Source organism: Balaenoptera musculus, chromosome 6 (assembly GCF_009873245.2).
Source record: "Balaenoptera musculus isolate JJ_BM4_2016_0621 chromosome 6, mBalMus1.pri.v3, whole genome shotgun sequence".
Classification (NCBI taxonomy): domain Eukaryota; kingdom Metazoa; phylum Chordata; class Mammalia; order Artiodactyla; family Balaenopteridae; genus Balaenoptera; species Balaenoptera musculus.
Window position 1 is genome coordinate 14841469 of NC_045790.1, and position 26469 is coordinate 14867937.

At 44.7% G+C, this 26469-nt stretch overlaps 2 protein-coding genes across 2 annotated transcripts in view; both read right to left on the reverse strand.

The window, feature by feature from the left end:
- Nucleotides 1-3299, reverse strand: part of SLC25A37 (solute carrier family 25 member 37) — a 42904-nt gene extending 39605 nt beyond the window's left edge. Inside the window, exon 1 of the mRNA XM_036856382.1 lies at nucleotides 2960-3299. Coding sequence (XP_036712277.1) covers nucleotides 2960-3172 — 213 coding nt within the window. The 5' untranslated portion in view covers nucleotides 3173-3299. The remainder of the gene's footprint in view (nucleotides 1-2959) is intronic.
- Nucleotides 3300-23880: 20581 nt separating this feature from the next.
- LOC118897226 (alpha/beta hydrolase domain-containing protein 17B-like) lies at nucleotides 23881-24747 on the reverse strand. Its single transcript, XM_036856221.1, is given in 1 exon segment — nucleotides 23881-24747. A coding segment is annotated over 1 exon segment (867 nt).
- Nucleotides 24748-26469: the final 1722 nt, after the last annotated feature.

Sequence of the window (26469 nt, forward strand, 5' to 3'; positions counted from 1 at the left end):
AGGTTAAAACTGTGTGCCTTATAAAATCAAAGAAAACTTTTTTTTTTTCCCTTTCAGGATACAATTTACATTGATTTGGCTTATTTGAAATTTCAAGAAAGTAAAAAGGACAATGAGTGTTCTGTGTTCGTAGAAAGGGGGACAGGTTAAAAATGGAAAATACTGAACTGGTCCACAGCCTCCGTTTTACTAGTGACAAAACTAAGGCACAGAACAGTGCCTAAGGCATGAAACAAGTTAGGGGCCGGGCTTGAACCCCAGCCCAGGGCTCCTGATTCAATTACTCACAGTCTTCATCTTCCCAAATATTTAAGAAGAACACAGTGAAGGGCTCCCCAAGTAGAGCATTTCCATGACTGAAGCATATCTCATGTTGGACACAGACAACCATGCTGGTCTTGGCACACGTTGGCACTCTGCCGCGGCCTCCCTGGGGTCACACAGAGGGGCTCATACCACTTAACTCTGTGCCTTTTATCCCTGCTGCAAAATGAAAAGAGTAATCCAAGAAAGTTGTAGCCAAAAAACAAGAGGGGCTTTAAAGCCAAACCTGCATGCTCAAAACCAGAAGAACCCCTAAGGGTTGTTATTCAGAGCTAGGATTATAATCGCAGAACCTAGAAAACCTTCCTGGTTGGTTAACCCAAGCCTTCATTTTACAGTCAAGCCCCATAGAATGACTTGCCTAGGACGGTGAGACCAGCTCCTTCGACCATACACACACCACGTTAACCTGGTCACAGGTGAAAACCGCTAGGGAAAGTAACACTAAGTACACAGTGACAAATGGATCAAAACAGACCAGCACTGGGCTTCCCTGGTGGCGCAGTGGTTGAGAGTCTGCCTGCCAATGCAGGTGACACGGGTTCGAGCCCCAGTCTGGGAGGATCCCACATGCCACGGAGCGGCTAGGCCCGTGAGCCACAACTACTGAGCCGGCGCATCTGGAGCTTGTGCTCTGCAACAAGAGAGGCCACGATAGTGAGAGGCCCGCGCACCGCGATGAAGAGTGGCCCCCACTTGCCACAACTAGAGAAAGCCCTCACACAGAAACGAAGACCCAACACAGCCAAAAATAAAATTAAATAAATAAATAAATTTTAAAAAAAACAGACCAGCATCCACAGGGCAGGAGGGGCAGGGAAGAAACTAAACACAGATCACAAAATTTAAACACGTGAGATTAATGCCTCTTCAGTGTCACAGGGAGCTCAAAAGGCATGACTGACTGTTCCTAATCCTAAAGATAAGCTAAAATGATGCCCTGAACCAAACTCACAGCAGAGGCCAAGGGCCTCGGAAGTGGTACAGGTCCTTGACGGGACATTCATCTCCACGACCCAGTGGGTCTGGTGCCTGCTCAAATAACATCTCCCTGCTCCTAACTTTCCCACACTCTGTCCAAGGCACCTGAGACAACAACTTCAAACATGGGGAATTTTATTACACGTGAGGGATTCTTTCCTATACAAATGCCACCTGGTATCTGTCCAGGGTCTTTCCTGGAGCAGCTTCGGAAACCTAAGAGACAAGATCTCCCTGTGGCCTCTGTAACCCTGGCAGGCAAAGACCATTCCCTTAATTCCCCACTGGGATGCCGGAGGGACAGAAGGGGTGATGGCTCAGTCCCAGCAGCACAATATAAGACTTGGGCTCACCTTACTGCCAATGCCCATGGCCTCCTCTCTGGACCCGTGTCTGTCCAGCCACTGACTGCCAGCTCTGAGAGCTGCCCAGGGCAGGGAAAACCCTCTGCATTAGACATTCTGGCCTTCACACCACGCACGTGGGGCCAGCATCAGCAACAAGATACAGATGCTAGCTGGGGAAGTCTGCTGGGCCTGCCTTCCAAGATAACTGCCACCCGGAGAGGTCCCCAAATCTCCCAAAGCACACTGGGGCTGAAGTCGGAGGATACAGGTGGCTCATGAGCCCGGGCAGGCTAATCTGTTCACCTCTCTGTGCCACGGTTTCTTCATCTGTTAATCCCCAGGGTTGTTGTATGTTTTAGATGAGTTCTGCCCACAAAAGTGCAATGTGTCGATACTAGTATTACTCGCCCTCAGCACTCTATCCCCTAACCATTCGGTATCCTGAACAAGCTGACTGAGGGCAACTCAGGCAAAATCCGCCTGGCTAAAGCTGCCTCCTTACAGAAATGCATTTAAAACTACCCGGGAAGTACCGGGCCAACTGAACGTCTATTACACAAACCGTAAGAAAGGCTGTATAGCACACGCTCTCCCTGCCTGCCCGCCTTCCTGCAACAAAATGAGAAAGCAAATGTCATTGCAAGTCTTACTGCCTCTCAGCGGCTCGACAGCCGGAGGGCGGGTGGCCGGGCCGGCCGGACCAGGGACACGTTCCTCGGCGCGACCGTGGTTAGCGCTCCCGGCGGCGGGTCCCTCGGGGTCAGCGCACGTGTGGGCAGCCTCGGCCACCCGGCACCGGCCGGCGGACGCCACTTGCCGCGGCTCGGACACCGGGCGCGCCAGCGGGAGCCGCAACGACCCGGGACCGCAAACTCTCCGATCGCGTGGCCAGACAGTGGTAAGACTGTGCAAAGCTGCACCGGACGCCTCCCTCGGGAACCCCGCCGCCACCACCGAGGCCAGCGGCGCTCGCCACTCCTCCTCGCCGGCCGCAGCGCCGCCAGCAGCCTGGGCAGGGAACTCGGCGGGAGCGGCGGAGCGGGGCGCCGGCTGGGGCACCCTCGTGGGCGCGGGGGGTGCCCCCAGGGCCCAGGCGCACAGCGGAAGGAGCTGCGCAGCGCGCTCCCCGGCGCCCCGGCTGCGCGCGCCAGCTCCCGGTGAGACCCAGGAGACCCGGGGCGCCGCGGCCCCGAGGAGAGCGCGGTTTCGGAGAGCTGCATCCAGGCTGCTCCTGCGCGGGATGCAAACGCACGCGCGCGCGCTCTCCTCTCCGCTCGCTCCGTCCCTAAAGTCCCCTCGCGCCTCACCTTCACTGAGTCTACCGGGTACATGACCGAGTGCTCCAGGATCCCGGCCATCGCTCCGGCTGTCATGTGGATGGATAAGGAGACGCTGGTCGGCAGGTTCTCATAGTCCTCCGACCCGGCGTCCTTGCAGCCGCCGCCGCCGCCATCTCGGCTGTCCCCATCCATCCTGCGCCCTCCAGCCTGGCTCCCTACGCCGCCGCAGCGTAGCTCCATCCGCCGGCTCCGCTGGGCGCGGGAGGCTGCAGGAGGCGGGCGGGGAGGGGGAGGGGACGAAAAACTTCACTTCTCTAAAGTGGGAACCACCTCCCGGGTGCTGCGGCGCCTGACGCCATGGCGGGCTGGGGTGGAGCAGAGGGGCACCAATCACTGGGAAAGGAGAGGCCGTCCGCGGCCGCGCCATTGGTGTGCGGGACAGTGGGGACCCGCCTCCCAGTGTGACGTCACTGCCCAGTGCAAATTTCCAAGCTACCGGATGGGGGCGAAAGGAGACGTTGGGGTGTCCCGGGAAGTTGTCTTACCTCCTGGTGGGGTGGTGCTGCCTGGTTTGGGGCAGACCAGGGGGCAGTCGCTGGGGAGGGTCAGCCGGACCGTAGGGATTGGGCAATGCTTGAGGCTGGAGGGAGATTCGGAGCAGCGGAAAATCTGCCCCCAGAGCCCGGGATTTTGCAAACAGTATTGCTCAGCAAGCTTTGGCATTCCTCAGGCCTGGAGGGGGGAAGTTGTTGCGAACGTCATTTATGGAGCAGTTATGGTGGCTGGAGGAGGGGAGGGGTGGAGGCACACGTGGGGGTGGAGTGGAGTTCTAGAATTGAGGACCCACTGCGCGATGTGAGGGGTGCACCTCCTTTTGTGCAGCACGAGAGCACGTCCCGTGGAGGGGACAAAGTGAAAACTCAAGATGCTATGCCAGGCTGCTTCGTTGGGGAGAATGGCCACTTACTCGAATTTTTCTCTCTCACTGAAAACACATAATACCTAGAGCAAAACTTGTGCCTCCTTATTCTCACCAAGGGGCTAAATCCACCCTGCCCTGGACTGGGCAATAAGTAGTCACCAGGATGGAGCCCTTCTGAGTAGGCGCCTTCAGCACGTTTTCCTGGGGCTGGAGGGGCTTTAGAAGCCTGGTCTCACAGTAGGGTGCAGAGTGGCCAAGAGAGTAAAATCTTGCAGTATTGCATCTGCCTATCTTTAAAGACTCTGGTCTTCTAGATCTTAAACTCATCCCAAGCTATCTTCTTAAATAAAGTGTAACCCAGACTGTTTTATTTTAACCTAAATAATATTGTCTTTCTCCATCTGGGGGAAGGGGGAGGAATCAAAAAGTAGGGGAGTAACCTGCCTGTTTATCTAAGGCTCCCTGAAAGCATGGCATCTGCACATCTAAATGTGCATGTTCTGGGCTTAAGACTTGGCTGGAGCTGATCAACTTTTACTGCACCTTATCCAAAGAGGGCTTCTCTGGTCAGGAAAGCTGCGCCTTGAGATATGAAAAGGTGCAGGAGACCCTGAAGATGCTGCATACCCTCTTTGGCCTCACCCTGGTCCCAAGATTTGGGTCATAACAACCCAGGCAGCTCTCCGGGATTTGAGATTCAGAGATGTGAGCGATGTCAACAGAGTCTTCACGGCCAAGGACACCATTTCCCCAATTTTGGTAGCTGCCAAAAGTTGCTCCCGAGACCAGTGCTAAGGATGGGCTAGGTAGAAACACGCTCTGTATTTAGTAATTGCTGGAGAAAAATTTAGTAATTGCTTTTGCCAGAGGTGATTTTGAAGAAACGTTGGTCAAAACCTGTTGATACTCATGTAAAAATGGATACCCTTTAACCAGTACATATTAACTCATCGTCCCACTTCAGGGAATGTGACACAACTGTCTGAATATGCATGACGCTCTTCAAAGCATTATTCATAGTAATAAATAATTGGAAACAACCAAAATATTCAACAAGAGAACATTGGCTGAGCAAATTATGATACCTGTATTCATGAAATATTATGGGGCCATTAAAATTGTGGCTACGCAACGACATGGGAAATAATTATGATGCAATGTTATGTGAAAAAAACCAAAATTCTATGAACATTACATTCACAAAGATGTAAATATGCATAGGAAAAGAGTGAAGTAGTTATTGTGATAGTGACATAGGATTACAGGTATTTTTACTATATTTTACAGACAAGCAATGCTTGTATTGTTTCTATAATTGAAAAAATGGAAAGAATGAAAATGGATCATTCTTTTTAGGATCTAATCTCCCAACGGATGAGAAACCCCCTGAACTCTGCAATGGTGATATTGGTGGAGAAAAGTAAGCTTGTGGATGGTTAAGAGGACTCTTGGCACTTGTGAACATGCCCATAATCTTCAGATACCTAAGATTTTTTTAAAATTTCATTAAACAAACGTTAAGCCAGAAGCATTTAGAAAATCTTTGGAATATTTATTTTGAATATTCAATATTTTTTCTCACCAAATGTGGTGTATATGGTGGTTTGGCCCTCAGCATCCATCTTAAACTTCTCCTTGTACTGTAGTGACCAGAAAATTTTACACCACATTTCTCAGACTCCTTTGCCACTAGGAGTCTAGATATAATTTATATTCTGCCAGTTAGGTGAACTAGGGAGATCTGGGAAGTGGAAGGCAGATAGAGACCAACTTCCTGCTGCTTTGAAGTTATACGCTGCCTAGTGAAATCATAGACTCTTGGGTTAGGAGCAGTTGGGGTGGGCAGTGGCTTCCCTGTTACAATAGCACTGCAGGGTCTGGACACCAAGTTCATGAATGTTGAGAGGCAATTGTGGCAGTGGGAGTGGCAGCAGGGATGGTGGCAGTACCATAGCTTCCATAGGTGGCCTTCACCTTTGAGGATGTGGTGGAGGTTCCCTCGGGAAGCCAGTTTGGAGGTGTGGGTCTGAGAATCATCTCTGGAGACCCCGCCTAGGTTTCAGCTCCTCCTTCCCATCCAACAATATTCTGTATAGTAGCAAATGGGCATCATAATGAAGGAGGCTTCCCTAGATGTCAGAATACAGCAGCCGGACGTGGTCTTAGACCTCTGAGGAAGGCCTGCTTGCAAGGAGGGGTGAGATCCCGACACCATAACCCAGTGCTTTGGCCACACTGCCAACAAGGAGGCAGCAGTGGAAGGACCCAGGAGCAGAGCGGAGATCCTGCCCTGTGGGGTAAACCAGGAGACTCAGAATGACTTGCTGGTTCCAGCCGAGTCTTACATAAAGTTCCTGAATGTTGAAGTTCTGAAGATGTCATCATGCTGCTTTAGCCCAGCTGGGAGTCAAGCTCCACTTAGAAATGGGAAGCTACAGAGGGTGTAGGGGGAAGAGCATTTGAGTTGGAGTCACGGACCCGTTCAAGCCCAGATTCCACCATTTACCAGCTACGTGGCTCTGGCCCTTTTGGTTGGCATGCTTCCTCACCTGCTTACCATGGGCACTGCCACTTAACACGTGGTGAATGAAATACAGAAAAAAATAGAATAAAAGCTCGTGGTGAAGTATATATAATTTGGGGGTGTTGGGAGGAAAGAGGACAGAAAGGAGTTAAGAGTATAGAGTTAAGAGGTCCAGGCTTCCTCCAAAATCCTACCTTTTTCACAATAATTACTTAAACCCTGGCATCCACCTGCCCACCCATGCAATACACGGATATATTAACACCCTACCCAGAATTTAGCCAATGCTGTGTCTCCCCCTGGAGCCCCAGAATTCCTGTAACAGAGGGGAGGCCCGGACCATGGAGGGACTGCAGCTGGTGTGATGTCTCCTGGATCATCGTGTGCTGGGTACCAGATGGGGTGTGCATTTTGCCTTTGTTTGTCACAATGTGCACTCCTCCACATCTCCATTATTTTTAAGTCAAGTGTATACGTTAGAAGGGCTGCGCGGGCCTCTAGACATGCAGGGTGTCTCCCTCGTTTACACATCTGACCCTGTAATCCCGGAACTCCTTGCTTTCCTAAGGACAGCACTGTGTTCCCTAAAAGCTCTATCTGTGATTCATCCTTAGGGATGAGTCTCCCCTTGAGACAGAAGAAATGGAGGCCAAAAGCTAGCCTCCCTCCAGAGCCCCCCATCAAATAAGGAAGGGATGGGGGGCGAGCCACCAGGCACAGAGAACGCAGAGCTGCCTCAGTTTACGGGACTTCCTTTTATGAAAGGTGGTGACAGGAGAGGGTCAGAGCTGGCAGTTTAGTCAGCGGGTTGAGAGAGGAGTGTTGCCCAGCTCTGCCTCCCAGAAGCCCGCCGGGCTCGCGCTGCTGCAGGCTCTGCTGCTGAGTCCCTTGTGATAGGGCTGGGCCCCCTGCTGTGCGACAGCCCCCCCCCCCGCCCCCGACTCCTGTCCTGTGGATGCGTGTGCCATCCTCCGTGGCAGCTGCCCCCTGCACTCTCACGGATGAGACCCAATGATGCCAGCCGTACCCTCCTCACATCAGGGTCTCTGCACTGCGGTCATTCCCACTCTCACTCAAGAACCCATCACCTAGCAGATGTCTCAAGGCCCCAGAGGTGGACGGAATGGGTAGCAGAGGAGCCCTGAGGCCCCAGTGGAGGCAAAGCATTTGCTGAATTGTGGGCAGGTGTGCCACATCTGTGTGTTTGCATGGGTGACCTTGGGCCATCCGTAGCCACTCACCAAAAGAGCCTGCATCTGTCATCTTTCCCTTTCCTCACCTTTTTCCACAAATATACTCAATCCTCCATAGCCTAATAAAATCCCTCTTCCCTGTTCCACGCCTTAAGCTATTGCCCTATTTATTTCTCTCCTCCATTCTGAAGCCCCAGAAAGAATGACCGCCCCTGGCCATCCCTCCTTACAAGGCACTCACTCCTGAAGCCTTCCCGTGGTTTCTAACTCCTGCACTTTTCGAAAGGAGCTCTTGAAAAGGTCACCAGTGACCTCACTGCCAGATCAGCCCGCCTCCCCTAGCGGGAACCTCTCAACCCCGCCTCCTCAGGAATTCCTCCCTCACTTCCGCTCTCTTCCTGCCCTTCAGACAGCACCCTCTGCCTCCTCGGCCTCTCCTTCCTCCTGACAGTCTGTCCTCAGAGCTCTTTTCTTCCCTTCCCTTTGGTCCTCGCTTCCATTCCCACGTCCCCGTTCCCAACCCTGGCTCTGTTTTCAGTCCTGACCACTCCTCTGCACTCCAGCCCCATATTTTCTCATGCCTCTCAGACAGCTCCATCTAAGCTCAGATGGTAGAGCAGTGTCCTAGGGCTGCCGTCACGAAACACCACAAACGGGCAGCTTGAAACAACAGCAGTATATTCTCTCATGGCTCTGGAGGCTAGAAGTTCAAGATCAAGGTGTTGGCAGGGCCACGCCCCCTCCAAAGGCTCTAAGGGAGGATCCTTCCTTGCCTCTTCCTAGCTTCTGGCGGCTCCCCTGCAATCCTCGAAGTTCCTTGGCACCTGTCATTGGATTAGAGGCCCACGCTACGCCAGGATGACTTCATCTTAGCTTGATTATATTTGCAAAGATATTTCTAAATAAGGGCACAGGTTCCGAGCAGACATGAATATTGGAGGAAAACTATTGAGCTCAAGACGGCGAGCGGGGTTGAGAGGCTAGAGCTGCAGGCTGTCGGGGGAGAAGCCCGGGTTCCAGTCCTGACTCATATCCTTTGCCCCGTCCCTTTATCTTCAGAAGGAGGAGTTGGACCCAGTGATGTGCCAATCCCCTTCCAGCTCTATCTTTCCAATCTAAAACTGAATTCATAATCTTTCCTCCTAGTTGACAACTCCTTCTCATGCTACTTTTTCCTGTATCTTACCTCTGTTTTACCAGGCAACCGACTGGCAAGTTTAGAGTCATTCCTGACTTCTCTCTTCTTCTCTCAGATCCTGTCAGCCATGGGGAGATTCAGGCCTCTGAGAGAGTGTCACTTATAGCTACGGCGACTGTGTAATTTATCATCCAAACTGGGATGCTTTTTGAGAGTGACAAGGGACACTGGTGAGTATTATACCAGGACAGAGGTAGAAACTGAGACTGTCCTGGGGAAACTAGGATATGGTCATCCTACTTATAGCCTACCCTTGCTTTCCATGCCCCTCCTATCAAAGGTACTAATTTCTCAGCTCAGATGGCTCCCCTTCCAGGAAGTCTTCTCTGATCCTCAGGAAGGGAGCTGAACCCTGTCACTCTTTCACGCCTCCTTCCTGCCTCTCCCAACCTTCTATTTATTATTATAGTTATGTTGCCTCAAGTTCTTTGAGGATGTAAATTGAGTAAATGATCAATATTTATTACAGGAGTAAGAGTTTCCTTCAAAGGAGCTCCATATTCCTATATAATAATATTAAAATGCTGCAGACGTTCATGGTCTCCAGGAAATTAAATCATGTTGCACCATAACTCCTGAGGCTCTGAGCACAGACGGTGGAGAAGAGAGAAAAAAGGGACATTTTCTTTTCTTCCAAAGTATTGATACACGTCACAAATGCTAAAACAGGGTGCTACTTTTCTCGGGAGCATGGAGTTGCAAAGCCTGAGAAGTGGAAGAGACCTAGAATATGATATAGTCTATAATCCCATCTCACAGGTGACCAAAGAGGTCCAAGAGGTAAAGTAACTTGTCCACAGACACAGAAGTGGAAAGTGGAAGAACTGGGATTAAAAACCCAGGTGTTCCATTCAGTACTTTTTCAATTCACCCACCTTTGAAATAACCCTAGAGGCTGATAAGACTCCTTTATTGCTGTCATTAGTCTTATCTCAGATGCCTGCTCTGTAAAAACCAATAGTCATCAATGCTCCGCTCTGGCCGGGTTCTCCTGACATAGCACATTAGCACACGGCCGCATTTGCCAGATGCCACAGGTGAGTTTCACCCTGAGCCTTACCATCATTAAGAATGTGTTGAGGGCTTCCCTGGTGGCGCAGTGGTTGAGAATCTGCCTGCCAATGCAGGGGACACGGGTTCGATCCCTGGTCTGGGACGATCCCACATGCCACGGAGCAACTAGGCCCGTGAGCCACAACTACTGAGCCTGCGCGTCTGGAGCCTGTGCTCCGCAACAAGAGAGGCTGCGATGGTGAGAGGCCCGCGCACCGCGATGAAGAGTGGCCCCCGCTTGCCGCAACTAGAGAAAGCCCTCGCACAGAAACGAAGACCCAACACAGCCAAAAATAAATAAATAAATAATTAAAAAAAAAAAAAAAAAGAATGTGTTGATCGTGATTCTCTAGGCAGCATAGCTGCCATATTTCCAACAATTCAATAGACTGCTGAGCATAGAAGAGGCGCTCTTTAGGAGAATGGAGATGATATTCGCCCTGCCTGGAATGTCCAGTGCCCGCTCTTCCCATGGATAGATTCTTTTTTTTTTTTTTTAACATCTTTATTGGAGTATAATTGCTTTACAATGGTGTGTTAGTTTCTGCTTTATAACAAAGTGAATCAGCTATACGTATACATATATCCCCATATCTCCTCCCTCTTGCATCTCCCTCCCGCCCTCCCTGTCCCACCCCTCTAGGTGGTCACAAAGCACTGAGCTGATCTCCCTGTGCTATGCGGCTGCTTCCCACGAGCTATCTATTTTACATTTGGTAGTGTATATATGTCCATGGATAGATTCTTGTCTTGCAAGTACCAGCTCTAATGTCACTTCCTCAGAGAGAACAATTTAAACCAGTACCACAATCACTTTTTTAAAAAATGTATAGCACCCATTACTTTCTTAATTTATCTTTGTTTGTTTGTTTATTCTCCCTCTTGCACTCTCTCTCTCTCTGTGTGTCTCTATCACACACACACACAGAGTAAGTTTCAAGGAAACAGGCACTGAGTGTCACATCTTCACAGCTCTGTCCCCGTGCTAGAACCATGCCTGGCACAGAGTAGGCTACAACTGAATAAATGCAAATGAATAAATAAAATGTCCCCTCCTCCAGGAAGCCTTCCCTGACCCAGACAGCCCACACACATCTTTCTCCACTGAACTTCTCTAGGACGTGTGTACTACCTCACCCACCTGACATTTATCATTTACTTCCTTGTATTGTAGTTTGTTTCAGAACATACCTTGGTCCCCCATCTAGACCTTAAGCCCTGGAGAGCAGAATCTCTGGTTTATGCTCCTTTGTAGGCCCAGAACCTAGCACAGATTCCTGCACATAACACGAGAGCAACAGGCATGTGTTTAATCGATTGAGGAGGAAGCAGAGCATAGCAGAAAAGGTGAACTTTGAACTCAGACGTTCTGACTTACTACTCACTACCTAGCTGTGTGTCCTTTGAAAAATTACTTAGCATCTCTGAGTCTAGTTTCTCAATTATAAAACGGGCACATTAATTCCTACATTACAGGATTAAAAAAGAAAATATATATAGCACTCTATATATGTATATGTGTTTATGTATTCAGAAATGTCATTTCCCCGTTAGTGTTTGACAAATGTTTGTTAGCTCTTACAGTAGCCATGGACATTTTTCATAGCATGCTGATGTTCACCAAAGATTTTCTGTCTCTTAAACAGCAGTTAATTCTGCTTTTTAAGTGTTCTTTTTTTTCTTTTTCAAAAATGCAAGTCTGTAACATTTTTATCAAAATGTTTTGATAAATGCAAGTATATAAAATCAGGACATGAACACTACTTGCTACAGTTAATAGATTTCCTTTCCATATTATCATAAAAAGGACCAATTCACATTCTCACCATTTGCTTCACATTCACAAAAGTCACTTCAAGAGCTATAGCCATCTCTCAAAACTGATCAGTTTGGTGCAAGTAAAGCATGTTTCTTTTAAAAGGCTGTGCACTTGCCCAGGTGTGAGGTTATTACAATGTAGCACATTTATACAGGTGGAAATACAGAGAGGCTGTTCTGTCCTTTAATCACCTGTCCTGTGACAGCAGAGTCCTAACTTAATCTCCATGTCTCTTCATTCCCAGAAGTTTGGTGGCCAAGTCATACTAAATAGTGGCAACTTGTAGAACTCTGGAAAGTTTTCGAGCATTTTCTCATATCTTATCTCATTTGATTATTAGGGCTGTTATTACAGAGTTAGATGGAGAAATGCAGGCCATGTAATATTATTTTATGGTTGGATTGATTTGTAAGCTGTACTACCCAAGGAGGTTGATTAATGGGGCCAATATCAGCAAGGGAGGTGTCACATAGTACCCTGTCCTTGACCAAGTTCAATTCAACTATTTTTTTTAATCAACTACTGGAAAAAGTCATGGAATGCAAACTTATCAACCTCTTAGAAGATGCAATCCTAGGAGGAGTAGCTTTTCAGAAGGCTAAAAGTCAAGGTTGTTTTTTTAAATCTCTAAAAACATATTGATAAAATTGTACCCTTAAATCCTGAACCTCACGGACAAGCAAGGCAGGACAGGCCCTCCTAAACTGGTAAGACTTCACATGATGCTGTAGTTGCCCATCAGCTTGGGACAAGCTCCAGCTCCCAGGACATTTTTCCTGGCTCTCTTCACTTGGACGGCCGCTGTTTGTCCTTCCAGTCCCCAGTTACATGCCACTTCCTCTGGGAAGCATCCTGACTTCACAGGTTTGCTTCTAGTTGTTCAAGCCAAAACCCCTGGATTCATGCCAAAGTCCTAATTGTTGCTCACATAGAACATATGATCTATCAAGAATCATGCCAGCTCTGCCTCTAATAGACAGTAGAGTTGTAGTTATTAATGTACAATCTAATTTTTATTATGTATTTGTATTTATTATGCTTTTGTCCATCTCCCACCAGTAGAATGTAAGCTTCCCAGGAGAGAGATCTTTGTTTTGTTCACAGCTACTTCCCAGAATCAACAATAGTACCTAACACTGGTAGGGACCCAGTAAGTATTTATTTTTGCTTTTTAAAAACAATTTATTTTATTGATGTATAGTTGATTTACAATGCTGTGTTAGTTCCTGGTATACATATATATAATAGTTTGCATCTGCTAATCTCAAACTCCCAATCCATCCCTCCCCCACTCTCCCTCCCCCTGAACAGCCACCAGTCTGTTCTCTATGTCTGTGAGTCTGTTTCTGTTTCGTAAATAAGTTCATTTGTGTCATATTTTAGATTCCACATATGAGTGATATCATACCGTATTTGTCTTTCTCTTTCTGACTTACTTCACTTAGTATGATAATCTCTAGGTCCATCCATGTTGCTGCAAATGGCGTTATCTCATTCTTTTCCTATGGCTGAGCAGTATTCCCTTGTACATATGTACTACATCTTCTTTATCCATTCCTCTGTCAATGGACATTTAGGTTGCTTCCATGTCTTGGCTATTGTAAATAGTGCTGCTATGAACAGAGGGGTGCATGTATCTTTCCAAATTATAGTTTTGTCCAGATAAATGCCCAGGAATGGGATTGCTGGATCATATGGCAACTCTATCTTTAGTTTTTTGAGGAACCTCCATCCTGTTCTCCATAGTGGCTGCCCCAGTACAAATTTATTTTTAATGAATGACTGAGTGAATAAGTGAGGGTGAGTTAGGTGCCCCCCTGCTGTGCCCCCATCTCACTCTGCAATCCTCTCCTCATAAGACTTTATACACTGTAGTGTAATTGGGGTTTCTTTCTACTTAAAAACATATCTTTTAATTACATGCTTGCCCATGAATAAATTCTGGTTGTCATGTAATGGTTTGCTTGTCCAACCATTTCGCTAGACTGGGAACCACAAAGAGCCCATAGCTGGTCTTCCTGGCTGACTGCCTGCCCCCAGCATCTGGCACAGTGCCCTGCGCAGAGAAGTAGCACATTTATTGATTGCCACGCCTTCTTCTCATGTTTGACAGGCACTAATTCATGTAACCTCTGCAGCCATCCAATGAGGCAGGTTCTACCATTATTATTATTTTATAGATAAGGAAACAAGGCCCTGAGAAGTTGAGGCCCAATGGCACATGGTAAGGGATGGATCTCAGATTCTGACCTAGGAGGTCTGGCCCCCGAGCTCAAGCTCTAAACTGCTAACTGAATTGCCTCACCTTTACGAGGCACCCAATAAAACGTGTTCAATAAAGGTATCAGTGAAATATGGCTGCCAAAAAAAAAGGCAATGCATTCTTAGGCTGTGTGAGTAGGGTCAAGATAAGGGAGGTTAGTCCCAGGGTACAGTACAAATCAACTCAGTTTAGGATGGTTCCTTTTGAACAGGAGATCAGCAAGTTGAAGTGGGTCTAAAGATTTAAACCACAATGGCAAAGGGTCTGGAAATTATGAAATACTGCTTAGCCTTTGAGGAGTTGGTGGTTCACATCCAGGGATTCTCATGAGAAAGAGGCCAGTCTGATGCTCTGGCCCAAGGGCAGAGCTGGGCAGATGGGTTTAAGTCACAGGAAGGCACAATTCAGCTCACTTGGTGGAGGAACTGATGGTAGAGACTTTCAAAACCATCCATCAGCGGATGAATGGATAAACAAAAGGTTGTGTGCACGTACAATAGAATATTATACAGCCTTTCAAAGGAAAGAAGCTCTGACACATGCTACCATGTGGATGACTCCTGAAGACATCATGCTCAATGAAATAAACCAGACACAAAAGGACAAATCCTGTAGGATTCCACTTACTTGAGATACCTAGAGTAGTCAAATACATAGAGACAGAAAGAACAGTGGTTACCAGGGTCTGGGGAGACAGGGGAATGGGGGGTTATTGTTTAATAGGTACAGTTTTTGTTTGGAATAATGAAAAAGTTCTGGAGCTGGATGGTGGGAAGTTTATACAACAACAAGTGAATGTACTTAATGCCACAGAACTGTACACTTAAAAATGGTTAAAATGGTCATATTTATGCTATGTATATTTTATCACAATAAAATAAAATTTGAAAACAAACAAACAAGGTCTGCCCTGTGAGACAGTGAGGTTCCCTCCATTGGCAGTGAACAAGGGGAGGCCAAATATCAGGGGAAATACAAGGGCATCCTTGAGTTTGTGTGGGAGTTGGACTGGGTGACCTTTAAGATCCCTTTCAGTTTGTAAGCTTTTATTTGTTTTTAATGTTTATTGGGCATCCACTAGGCATGGATTATCTCGTTGACTCTCCATCACTCTGTAAGACAGCACTGTCCTAGTCTCCATCTTACAAACAGTAAATGGAGGGTTAAAGATCTCCAGTCATTTCCTCAAGGCCTCCCCAGTTCTAAGTGTAAAACAGAAAGATGGGAACTCCAGAGAAAGCACTATGCTACAGCACAAAGATTGCACCAAGGAGGAAACCTAGAGGGTTGGTGACTTATATGAGGTCATACTGAGCTAGCATCTGGGCCCAGGTCTTCCACCAACTCCATACTGCCTCCGCACTCTTCCTCCTCCACCGTGGGGCATCAAATGCCCCCCATGGGCATTCCTGTTAGGTCCCAGAAGGTGCTAAGCTGTCCTCAGGAAGGCACATCCTCAAACAGCTTCTGAGGATGTTAAGAAGGCCAGGATGTCCTATGAGAGGCATAAAGCCTGAACCAACATTAGCTGTATCATTACTATCCTTTCAGGGTCAATTTCCCTGATTAACAAGCGGGTCACCACGTTAATTCCATCATGATTTCCCATGTCACACGCAACCTCTGCGTTTCCTCACTTAAAAGGTTATTGAAAATGATGGTTTGAGAACACAACCTCTTCCATAGACTCAACACCCATTTTAATTTTATGAACATTGCACTTTGTGTTCGAGATGGTCTTTAAATGCTTTGAAGCAGAGTCTAGACCAGCACTGCCCAATAGAAATACAAAGCATGCCACAAATGTAATTTTAAATTTTCTGGTTGCCACGTTAAAAATGTTGAAAGAAACGAGGAAAATTAATGTTAATAATATATTTTGTTTATTCCAACTTATTCAAAATAATTATGATGAGATATTTTACATTCTTCTTTCATACTGTCTTTGAAATTGGTGTATGCTTCACACTTATGGCACATCTCAGTTTCGACCAGCCACGCTTCAAGTGCTTCATGAAGCTTAGTGACTACCGTACTGGGCGATGCACGTCTAGTTTCTTTTGTTTAAGGAGCTGGATGGTAAAAAGTAAAGAGAAACAAGGCCATGTTTTGAAGGGAGCTGGATGTAGTGAGGGTTTTATTTAGTACGGGATGCATGCATGTCGACTCCAGGGGATATAGAGGGGAGAGCCTAAAGGTGGAAGCAAGAGGAAGTTAAAAATGCTGCCTCATCCAGGAAGAGGCTGGACGGAAGGGAGGAAGGAGGAAAGAGTGTGAAGGCAGGACAGGGACAAACTTTGAGGTTGATGCTGGTTGGGTTCCTCTTCCATAATTACAAGAATACTTTGGACATACTGCAGATTTCGTTCCAGATTACCGCAATAAAGCAAGTATTGCAATAAAGTGAGTCACATGAATTTTTTTGGTTTCCTAGTGCGTATAAAAGTTATGTTTACAGGGGGAGGGATAAATTGGGAGATTGGGATTAACATATACACACTACTATATATAAGATAGATAACCAAGAAGGACCTACTGTATAGCACAGGGAACTCAATACTCTGTAATGGCCTATTTGGGAAAAGAATCTAAAAAAGAGTGGATATATGTATATGGATAACTGATTCACTTTGCTGTACACCTGAAACTAACACACTGTAAATCAACTATACTCCAATAAAAACTTAACAAAAATAAAAATAAAAGTTATGTTTACACTATGCTGTAGTCTTTTAAGTATGTAATAGCATTAGGTCAAAAAAAAAAGTACACACTTTCATTTAAAAATACTTTATTACTAAAAAATGCTAACCATCATCTGACAATGCAGGGTTGCCACAAATGTTCGATTCGTAAAAAACGCAGTTATCTGCGAAACATAATAAAGCAAAGTTCAGTAAAGCGAGGTATGCCTGTATTTTAAATCGTTTTACTCTTTTATGGTTCCCTATTTCCTTCTCTCCACCCCAGCTCTCCTTGATTTATCCAGTTGCCATCATTGTGATAACACGAGCACAGACCTGAGATTCAGGTCCCTTATAAGCCCAGGTGCCATTGCTCAGCTGTGTGACTCAGCAAATTAACTTCCCCTGTGGCTTCAGGTTCCTCCTCTGTGTAATGAGGCGGTGGGATTATTTAGGCATTCATTCAGTCTGTCAGGTCGTCAGTCAACAAACATCAAGCGCCTGCAAGCACTGACCATGGTCCTATGTGCTCTCTGATCGTCACTTCCTTCTGATTCTGTTTTCTGTTCCTCTTGACTTCTGGGTGGTGCTTTGTCTGTTGCCATGTGCTGGATCTCACAGGCTGAAAATTTCTGTTCCTAAATGATACCAGAGGCTCCTCAGGCAGTACAGAGAGTCCCCACTAGTGAATTCCTCAGTAGTAATGGACTCCTTAGCTGACATTGGAGGTTTCCACCATCATCCATCTAAGCTCTTTGTAATATACCCATGGCACTGAGAGGGTAGGGGTAAAAAGGTAAAACAAAAATCCCTAAACTGATCTTCTGTCTAGAAATCTGATTTATAATTGCTGTCAGTTAGTACTTGGGGGCCTACAGAACGATAACCCTCACCACTTTGGCAATGAGGGTAATTTAGCTTTCTTCTGAGTGTTAAAGTCGAAAGTCTGCACACAGTACATCAGAGGTGGGCTGTCACCTGAAAGAGAGAAAGGGACGTCCAGGTTCCTAAATCTGACTGATAATGGATTGAAAGTCACAATATTTCAATTAAAGAAAAAAAAAGAATGGACATTGAAGGCATTCTGCTAAGTGAAATAGACAGAAAAAGACAAATACGGTATGATCTCATTTAGATGTGGAATCTAAAAAAACCTAACTCATAGAAAAAGAGAACAGATTTGTGGTTCCTGGAGGTGGGGGAGGGAGAATTGGAGGAAGGGGGTCAAAAGGTACAAACTTCCAGTTAGGAGATAAATAAGTCCTGGGTATGTGATGTACAACATGACGACGACAGTTAACACTGCTGTATGGTATATTTGAAAGTTGCTAAGAGATAGATCCTAAAAGTCCTCATCACGAGGAAAAAGTGTTTTGTAACCGTATGAGGTGATGAATGTTAACTAAACTTATTGTGGTAACCTTCTCACAACATATGTACGTCATTATGCGTACACCTGACACTCATACAGTGTTTATGTCAATTATATCTCCATAAAACTGGAGGATGGGGGGAAAAGAATGGGCTGGTCAGAAATGGTCTTGAAATCTGGAAGTAAAAGGAGAGTCACAGATGGAACCCTCAGCGACACCTGTCTGTGTAGAGATGAAGAAAGATGCAGCCTCTGCAAAGCCTCTATGGCCCCTCCTATGACAGCCTGCCTGATGCCAGGACACACAGGGGCCGTGAGTGCTGATGGCAGGGCTGTATTTCCGTGCCTTTGGCTGGATGGCTGTATAAAGCCCTGTTACTTATCTTGATACCATGAAACGTCTGATTCTCCTAGTTCCCCTGGTTCTGGCTCTCTGCCCACCAGGTCACCATCTGGTCACCTTTGGTTTCCAGGAGGGTTGCCGCACAGAGAGGGGACATGTGAGGCCCCAGCAAATTTATTTCTCTCTGTGATTCCTGGGTAACTTGGCGTTCCAGTTCCACATATTAATCTTGGGAGTCTGATAAATACGAATCAGCCCCTGAGAAATCAAAATACTCTCAAGGCGCCAACAAAAGCGGGTTTCTGAGTCTAGAAGTCTACCGGGGACCATGGTTCAGTCACCATGGTGTCAATGAATGACACTCAACAAGAGGTTGCCGTACCACCAGTGGTCACACCCAGGTAGTGGCTTATTCATTTGACACATCATTTTTGAGCACCGTCTTAGCTGCTACACGCTGAGCTGAGTTTGGGGGACACCTGGCCCCTGCTTCCTTGGAGCCTCTGGTTTTGTTTTCTAAAGCAAATTTCAGAGAAATTCAAATAACAGTCCGTTCCTACCTCTCCTTTTAAGCCTAAAAACTACCTTTTTAAAAAAATTAATTAATTTATTTATTTATTTATTTTTGGCTGTGTCGGGTCTTTGTTGCTGTGCGCGGGCTTTCTCTAGTTGCGTTGAGCAGAGGCTACTCTTCGTTGCGGTGCACGTGCTTCTCATTGCGGTGGCTTCTCTTGTTGCGGAGCACGGGTTCTAGGTGTGCGGGCCTCAGTAGTTGTGGCACGCGGGCTCAGTAGTTATGGCACATGGGCTTAGTTGCTCCGCGGCATGTGGGATCTTCCCAGACCAGGGCTCAAACCCGTGTCCCCTGCCTTGGCAAGTGGACTCTTAACCACTGCGCCACCAGGGAAGTCCCCAAACTACCTTTTTTAAAAAATAAATGCAGACCGAAGGAAAGCTCTGCAGTCCTCTTTTGCTCCACCTTGGGTTTTTGCTCACGTGAAGGTTGTCTTTTAGTGAGTGGTTCTCCCTGATGGGGCCCCTCTTGAAATCTGGCTCCATCTTTGCTGGTGCTGCCTGGGCAGAGGAGGAAGCTGCAAAGGCTCTAACACCAGCAGGGCCATCTGGAGCCAGGTGAGGACCTGTTGGGAGGCAGACAGGGAGCAATCGGGTGCACGGGCACCCAAGAGACAAATCCTCCCTAAGCTTCAAGCCATTATGGAATAACCAGGGACCCAGCTGGGTTCAGAGGTTTTCCCTTTCAGATTAACTCTGCTTGGAAGTGCCCGGCACAGTTGATGACTTTGTGCAAAGGGCCCTTTATGGGCATTAAATGGAAGTTGCTAGCAATTCCATCACTTGTTCACACACCATATTTAACCTCCCAAGAGGCTCCTACAGGGAAGATCTCAGCTATATTTATCTCCCATGGACTTGCCAGAGCACTTTTGGTTGATTAAGGGAGGGGTGGGTTCAGCCCTCTATCAGAAAACATCTGCTTTCAGGCCAGAGACACGTGCATGAAGGGAGATGTCTCAGAGAGGTGGCGGGGACAGTAAGATAAAGTGGGAGTGACCTGCCGAGGAGAGCACACCCTTTCCAGAGCCCAGGGGAAGAGAGGCTCTTAAAGGGACCGGACCACATGAGTTGCGTTTGTTTCCCAAATGTGATTTGATTGTTCAGAACATTCAAGGGTATGACTGTGGCCTACAGGACATGCGGCTGACTGTCATACTTTGTAGCTAATTGAGGGCATGGCATTGTCTAGTGGCAACTAATAGCATGTGTTCTTTCCATATTCTCTAGGAGAGTTTATAAAGGGTCGCCACTCTACATAGGTCATTTAGAAGCAACACTTCAAGGTGTTGCTGAAATAAAGCAGGGCTGCATAAGAATAGCTTCATGCTAAAATACAGATTCTCAGGTACTGATCCCAAAGATTCTGATTCAGTAGGTCTGGGGTAGGACCCAGGAATCTGCATTTGAACAACTCTCCTCACCACTACCGCCACCTTCCTGGCGCCCCTGTATACACATCAGGTGATTCTGCAGTCCTCTTTTGCTACATGCAATCTCAGAGGACCCCACTTTGAGAAGGTCTGTGAAAAGGGCTCTGGGCTTGTCAACTGAAGCCCTGGATTTGGGAGTAGCTGTGTGACCTCGGAGAAGCCCCTTCACCTCTCTGGGCCTTCATTTCTGTGTCTATAGAATGAAGGAAGTGATCTCCGGACCCTTTCCAGGACCAATATTCTAGGAGTTCAGGCACATTCACAATGCCCTCCCAAGGCTGTGGGTGTTCCAAATCTCCTAGAATGGGAACCAACCCTCAGACTGAGCTTTACCCTAAAGAGGATCAGTTGACAAACCACAGAGCTTTGTCCTGTTCCCTTATGAGGATTAAGCCTCTCAGGAGAGACAGTACCATACTTCAATCTAACACAACCTCCTTCCTCCCCAAATAACTCTAAGCATTTCCATGGGCATCATTTATTTTTTGCCTCTTCTAAGGCTAGACTTTCATAAGACTGGACTTTTGTAAGGCAGGGGAAAGGGTGAGCCTCCCCATTTATTGAAGACAGACTGAGGCACACAGAGATGGGGAAGCGAAGAGACAGCCCATCTATCTCTGACTCCTATGCTTTTGGCTCCATCCTCTTCACATCTTCATTGCAACATCAACTCACTGGGAGCCCTCATCTGCTCTGCATCTGCTAGAGATGAACATCGTAGCCCTGGCTGAGACTTATGAACAGGCCCTCTCTCTTCTACAGTATTTCTGTGAGTTTATCTCACGTAGACACATTGCAGGAGCAATTTACACAGGTCCTGCGATGCTTAGAGTGAAAGCGCTCCTTCTGAAAGGAATTTAGAACTTTTGTCCTATGTGTTTTTATTAGATCTGGTCACCCCCCACCCCAGCTAACTGATAACATCAAATGAGCCATAACTTCCTGCACTCAGAGCCTTGGAATGTAGTTGTGAATCATCACCCCTCTGCGTTGCTGCCTGATTATTGCAATAGGAAGAAAAATGAAGAAAGTGACATATGCATAAGAAAAGTCCTTATCTGTGATACCTGAGCTTCGTGGCTACGTTTTATACCCTTCCCCCTTCTGGTTTTGCAAAGAGTAGGCCTGAGATTATAGACCCAGCTCTGTACAAACCCTCCTGGACCCCCATTTTTCTCAGATGTATAAGGCTGTTACTTACAAAGGCTTCATTAATCATCACCTGCTGTATCTTGGGAAATTCTTGTGTAAAACCACAAAATCTTCTAGTAGATACTGTATAACTGCTATAAGGTTACGGTTTCTGTCTTAATTTAGGGTCATTCACACATTTCATCCATTGGCAACTCAGTTCTGTGGCAAGAGCTCTGTGCCATTAGCAAAAGCTTTGACATTGATAGAGATCACAGTTTTGCAATAAATAATGCTGTTCTTTCTTTTCTACCTGTACCACCTTCCAGACTTGAGGCCAGCAATTTAGAACATTACTGAAAACCAGAAAGCGGGGGGAAAAAAGGGGGGGTGTGAAACAGCCAAAATAGATGCCACAAAGTTTGTGTGTTCTTTTATCTTAGGGAATCCTCTTAGCACAAGCACCGCACACTGATTATTTTACAAACAATTCCAAGAAGTTAACTTCTAAAGCCATTAGCAGGAAAGAGGGTGTTGCTATAGACAGCTCCTGAGAATGTGCCATGTGGCAACCTTTAGAAATAGCAAAGTTGGGAAAGCTGAAACTAGATACTCTGTGTTCTGTCTAAGAAGGCAGAAAAGTACGTAAAACATTCTAGAAATTCTTCTACTCCAAATCATTACAATGTAAAAATGTAAAAGAGATGAAAACTCTCAGCTATCTGAGAAGACTCATTCCCAGACAGTAGCTAAGTTTAACTGTAGTTAAATATTTACTGTCAGTAAATCTTAAGTCAGGTCCCTGGAGTGTCCTGGTTAATGGAACATCGGTGAGTAAAAAACAAGAGCCCTTTCCCTAGAACCCCCTGAACCAAGCTAAACGATTCCCAGAACCTTTTTCTACACTGCCAGACTTTGGGGAATTGCCTAATTTTGCAATAAAACCTGCCACTCTTCCCAAACACAGTGCTATGTATTTAAGCTGGGGGGTGGGACAGGGAGGGTATATTTAAAGGTGTATATTTAAAGAATATAAGGGTATATTCTTAATTTTTAAAGAATTTTTGAACTTCCAGCAATCCTTGACGAATAACTGGTTTTTTTTTTTTTTGAGTGACATATTTTTGTTTTACTGTTAATTTGACACATCTGAACCAAAGCATTCACAATACTTGATATACTTTGAAGAGAATCATACTCTATAGTCTTAAACATAACCACAGAACAAGCAGAACAATTAAAACTACATAAGGCCTTAAAACATATCCACAGTGTGTATTATTTCCACAGTGTGTAATATTCACTCATTTACAAATTAGACTGCATACCGTTAATTTTATTTTTATTTTTCTTTCATTGTTTTATTCAAGCAGGATTCATTCAAGGAAAGGCAACTTAGTTTTTGTGTGAGCTTTATTTTTTTCACTACATTCGTGAATATAAATGTTATGAATTAAACGTTTTCTTATCTCCTGCATCCAGGAGTAGATCCAGGAAATTCTCAGATAGTAATCCAAAACAAGAGGTCCTATTCTTAAAAATAGTCAAAGTGAAAAGGGATCAAATAGCCAGTCTGTTTGTGGTCTTAAAGAACATCTAATGGACTTTCAGGTTTTCTAGTAGTGACAGTATTGCATTTCTACGAGATTAGTCAAATTTTAAAACAACATTGCGTACAAAATTATTCTTGAATCTCTAAATGCCTTTTAAATTACTAAAATGAAAATTTTAAGTAGTTGCCTCACAGTACCAAACTTATAAATCAAAACTAGTTAAAATTCAGTGCTATTGTGACTTCTCATTTACAAGATAACTAGTGGGTAAATTAACAAATGGCGTAAAAATTAAGACTTACATCATTTTTTTTAAAGGAGAAAATGTATGATAACCAGGGAATACAGAAAATTCACTTATTTTACAATAAAATAACCTTTAAATCTCTATCCCTGTACAACAGGGTTTAGGTCATCTTTAGTGAACTTGCATGTTTTCATACAGTTTATTCTGAGTACTTGAATTGTTTTAGATATACAGCTTTTTATTGAAAGAATATTACATTTGTATACCAGGATAAGATTTAGTACATTGAGATGTTTTTAAATTATTTATAAATTTGTTTCTGATATGCAAAAGCATTTGGCAATACTTTCATAGCATTTGATCTTATAGAATTAAAATTTCATACACTACTCATCTTGATGTTTAAAAAAAAATTCACAGAAAAAATATAAATTACACAGCCTGACTGCATGATAACTGTTATTTCCAGTTTCTAGTCTGGTAATTAAAACCTTCATTAAGTCTGTTAACAAATCATTACCTGTACATTTATGAAGGCAAGTGACATGATTTGCAAACAAAACCTTCAGGTTTTATGTTATTTACCAAAGAGTGCAGTTCAGCAAGAAAGAAAACCCAGTATGCAAATATTCAGAATATTTTACAAATTTACCAGTTCCTGTGACACAAACTGTTTCAATCTTTCAAGATACTGTCCATAAAGTTCCACATCATTGTGACCTGCCTCTTCAACGCACAGAGGCTCCACAGGTCTTTGGCAACGCTCAACCAATGCGAGGTCATGTGAAAAGTCAATGACTTCATCTCCAGTCCCATGAATTATTAATACTGGAGAGGTAATCTTAGAGATTTTGTCAATGTTTGGGAATGCATCCAAACAGTAGGTCTTCTTGGTATCAGGAAAAGCGACTCGCATTCCTGAGGTCAAAGGAGAATGAAGAATAATAGCAGCACTCTAATACCGAGCAGCGAGACCCACAGATGGTACTGTCCCTATACTTTGGCCATACATAATCACATTTTCAGGGCGAATGCCATATCTTGTCCTAAGAGCAAGCCAAGCAGCTTCTATGTCTGCATAGAGGTTCTTCTCTGTTGGTTTCCCAGAACTTGCACCATATCCAGAATAATCATATGAGAATATATTACAATTAATCCGTGATCCCAGTCCTATGTAAAAGCTGCTCACCTGACCAAGATCAACAGCATTTCCGTGTGAAAAGAGTAAAGTGTATTTGGCATTGGGTGAGCAACGCACAAACATGCAGGCAATTCTGTTGCCTTTACTGGTTCTAGTCATGAAACACTCAATAGCATCTTTTTCTCTAGAAGGATATTGCCAGTCTGCTCGTTCTGATGGGTGTAACGTCCAGCGGCTTCCACTTTCATCGCACATCAGCGGGTAAGTTGGATCAGGTGGCAAAAATGCTAACTTTGAAGCAATTTTCCCTGGACAAGGTAGACAGCAGAAGAGGCAACATAGCTCACTAAATGAAAGATTATTCATCTTCTCTCCCCTTCACCGAACCAACAGAGAATCTTCTCAAAAACCCAGACGCGATCGGGAGTGGCTTCTCCCAATAACTGGTTTCTTACTACAAATGTGATGGGCAAACATTGTGGACATTTTAGGAAACACAGATAAGAAAAAAGAACAAAGTAAAATTTATAATTTCATTCCAAGAGTTATCACTGTGAACATACATCCTTCTAATCTTTTATCTTTTAAATTATTTTAATTGAACAAGAACTACATAAATACATGCACCTTTTAAACAAAATTAGAGCATCATATATAAAACTAAATTTGTCATTGACCACCTCTCATAAATCCCAGACTTTTCCTTCTGTCCAAGTGACCAGCCACTCTTGGGAGTTTGGTGTGCTTCCTTCCAGAATCTTATAATCGTACAATATGTTGATGTATTTGTGTGTTGCGTTTACATAAAAGGCATCATACTATAAGTATGATTTTGCGATTTAACAGTGTTTTGGAAATCTAATCGTGTTAATATATTGATCAAGTGAATTTGTTTTAACTGCTCAATAGTATTCCATTGTATGGCTATACCATATTTTACTTATTATCCTCTCCTTTTAGTGGATACTTAGGATTGTTAACAATTTTTCTCCAACAATGTTGCAGTAAATGTCTTATGTGTCTTTTCCATATTTCAAGATTCTAAATTCCTACAAGAAGAAATTGTGGATCCAAGGTTATGCCCACGTTGCCTCTCAAGGGGCTGCATCATCTTGGAGTATGAAAATGGAATCGAGAAGTTCCCACTTCCCAGCAGTCTCAGTGACCCTTCACCTACCAGACATTTCCAAGGGGCCAGGACGTTAGGTGTAAAACAGCATCTCTTCAACTTTTTCATTAGTAGTTGCCTGATAAAAACTGTGTTTGAGCGTCTTCTTACATGTTTTTCCTCTTTCATGAATTGCCTATTCATATCCCTTGCTCATTTTTCTAAAGGGTGCTTGTTTGTTTGTTTTCCCCACATATATCTGTTACACTCATTCTTTGTTACATAAGTTGCAAATTTTTCTCCCAGTCTTCAGCTTGTCTTTCATGCTGTTTGGGGTATCTTTTTTTTAATTTTCTGGTATTTTTTAAAAAACTTTTATTGAAATATAGTTGATTTACAATGTTGTGTTAGTTTCAGACATACAGCAAAATGATTCAATTATACATATATATTTTTTTCCAGATTCTTTTCCATTGTAGGTTATTACAAGATATTGAATATAGTTCCCTGCTCTATACAGTAGGTCCTTGTTGGTTATCTATTTTATATACAGTAGCATGTAAATTTTAATCCCAAACTCCTAATTTATCCCTTCCCCTGCCTTTCCCCTTTGGTAACCATAAGTTTGTTTTCTATGTTAGGGTATCTTTTATTATACAGTTCCTTTTTTTACAACTTAGATGATATTTATTCATTAATTTAAATTGTTCGGTCTTTTACTATATGAGTTTTGCTTTCCATGACTTATTTAGGGTTCCCCTTTCCATGGGATCATAATGATATTTCCCTATACTTTTTTCCCTAATACTTTAAAATTTGTATTTTGAGGGTTCAGGTTTTTGTTTTGTTTTGTTTTTTTAATTATTTTATTTTTATTTATTTATTTATTTTTGGCTGTGTTGGGTCTTCGTTTCTGTGCGAGGGCTTTCTCTAGTTGCGGCAAGCGGGGGCCACTCTTCATCGCGGTACGCGGGCCTCTC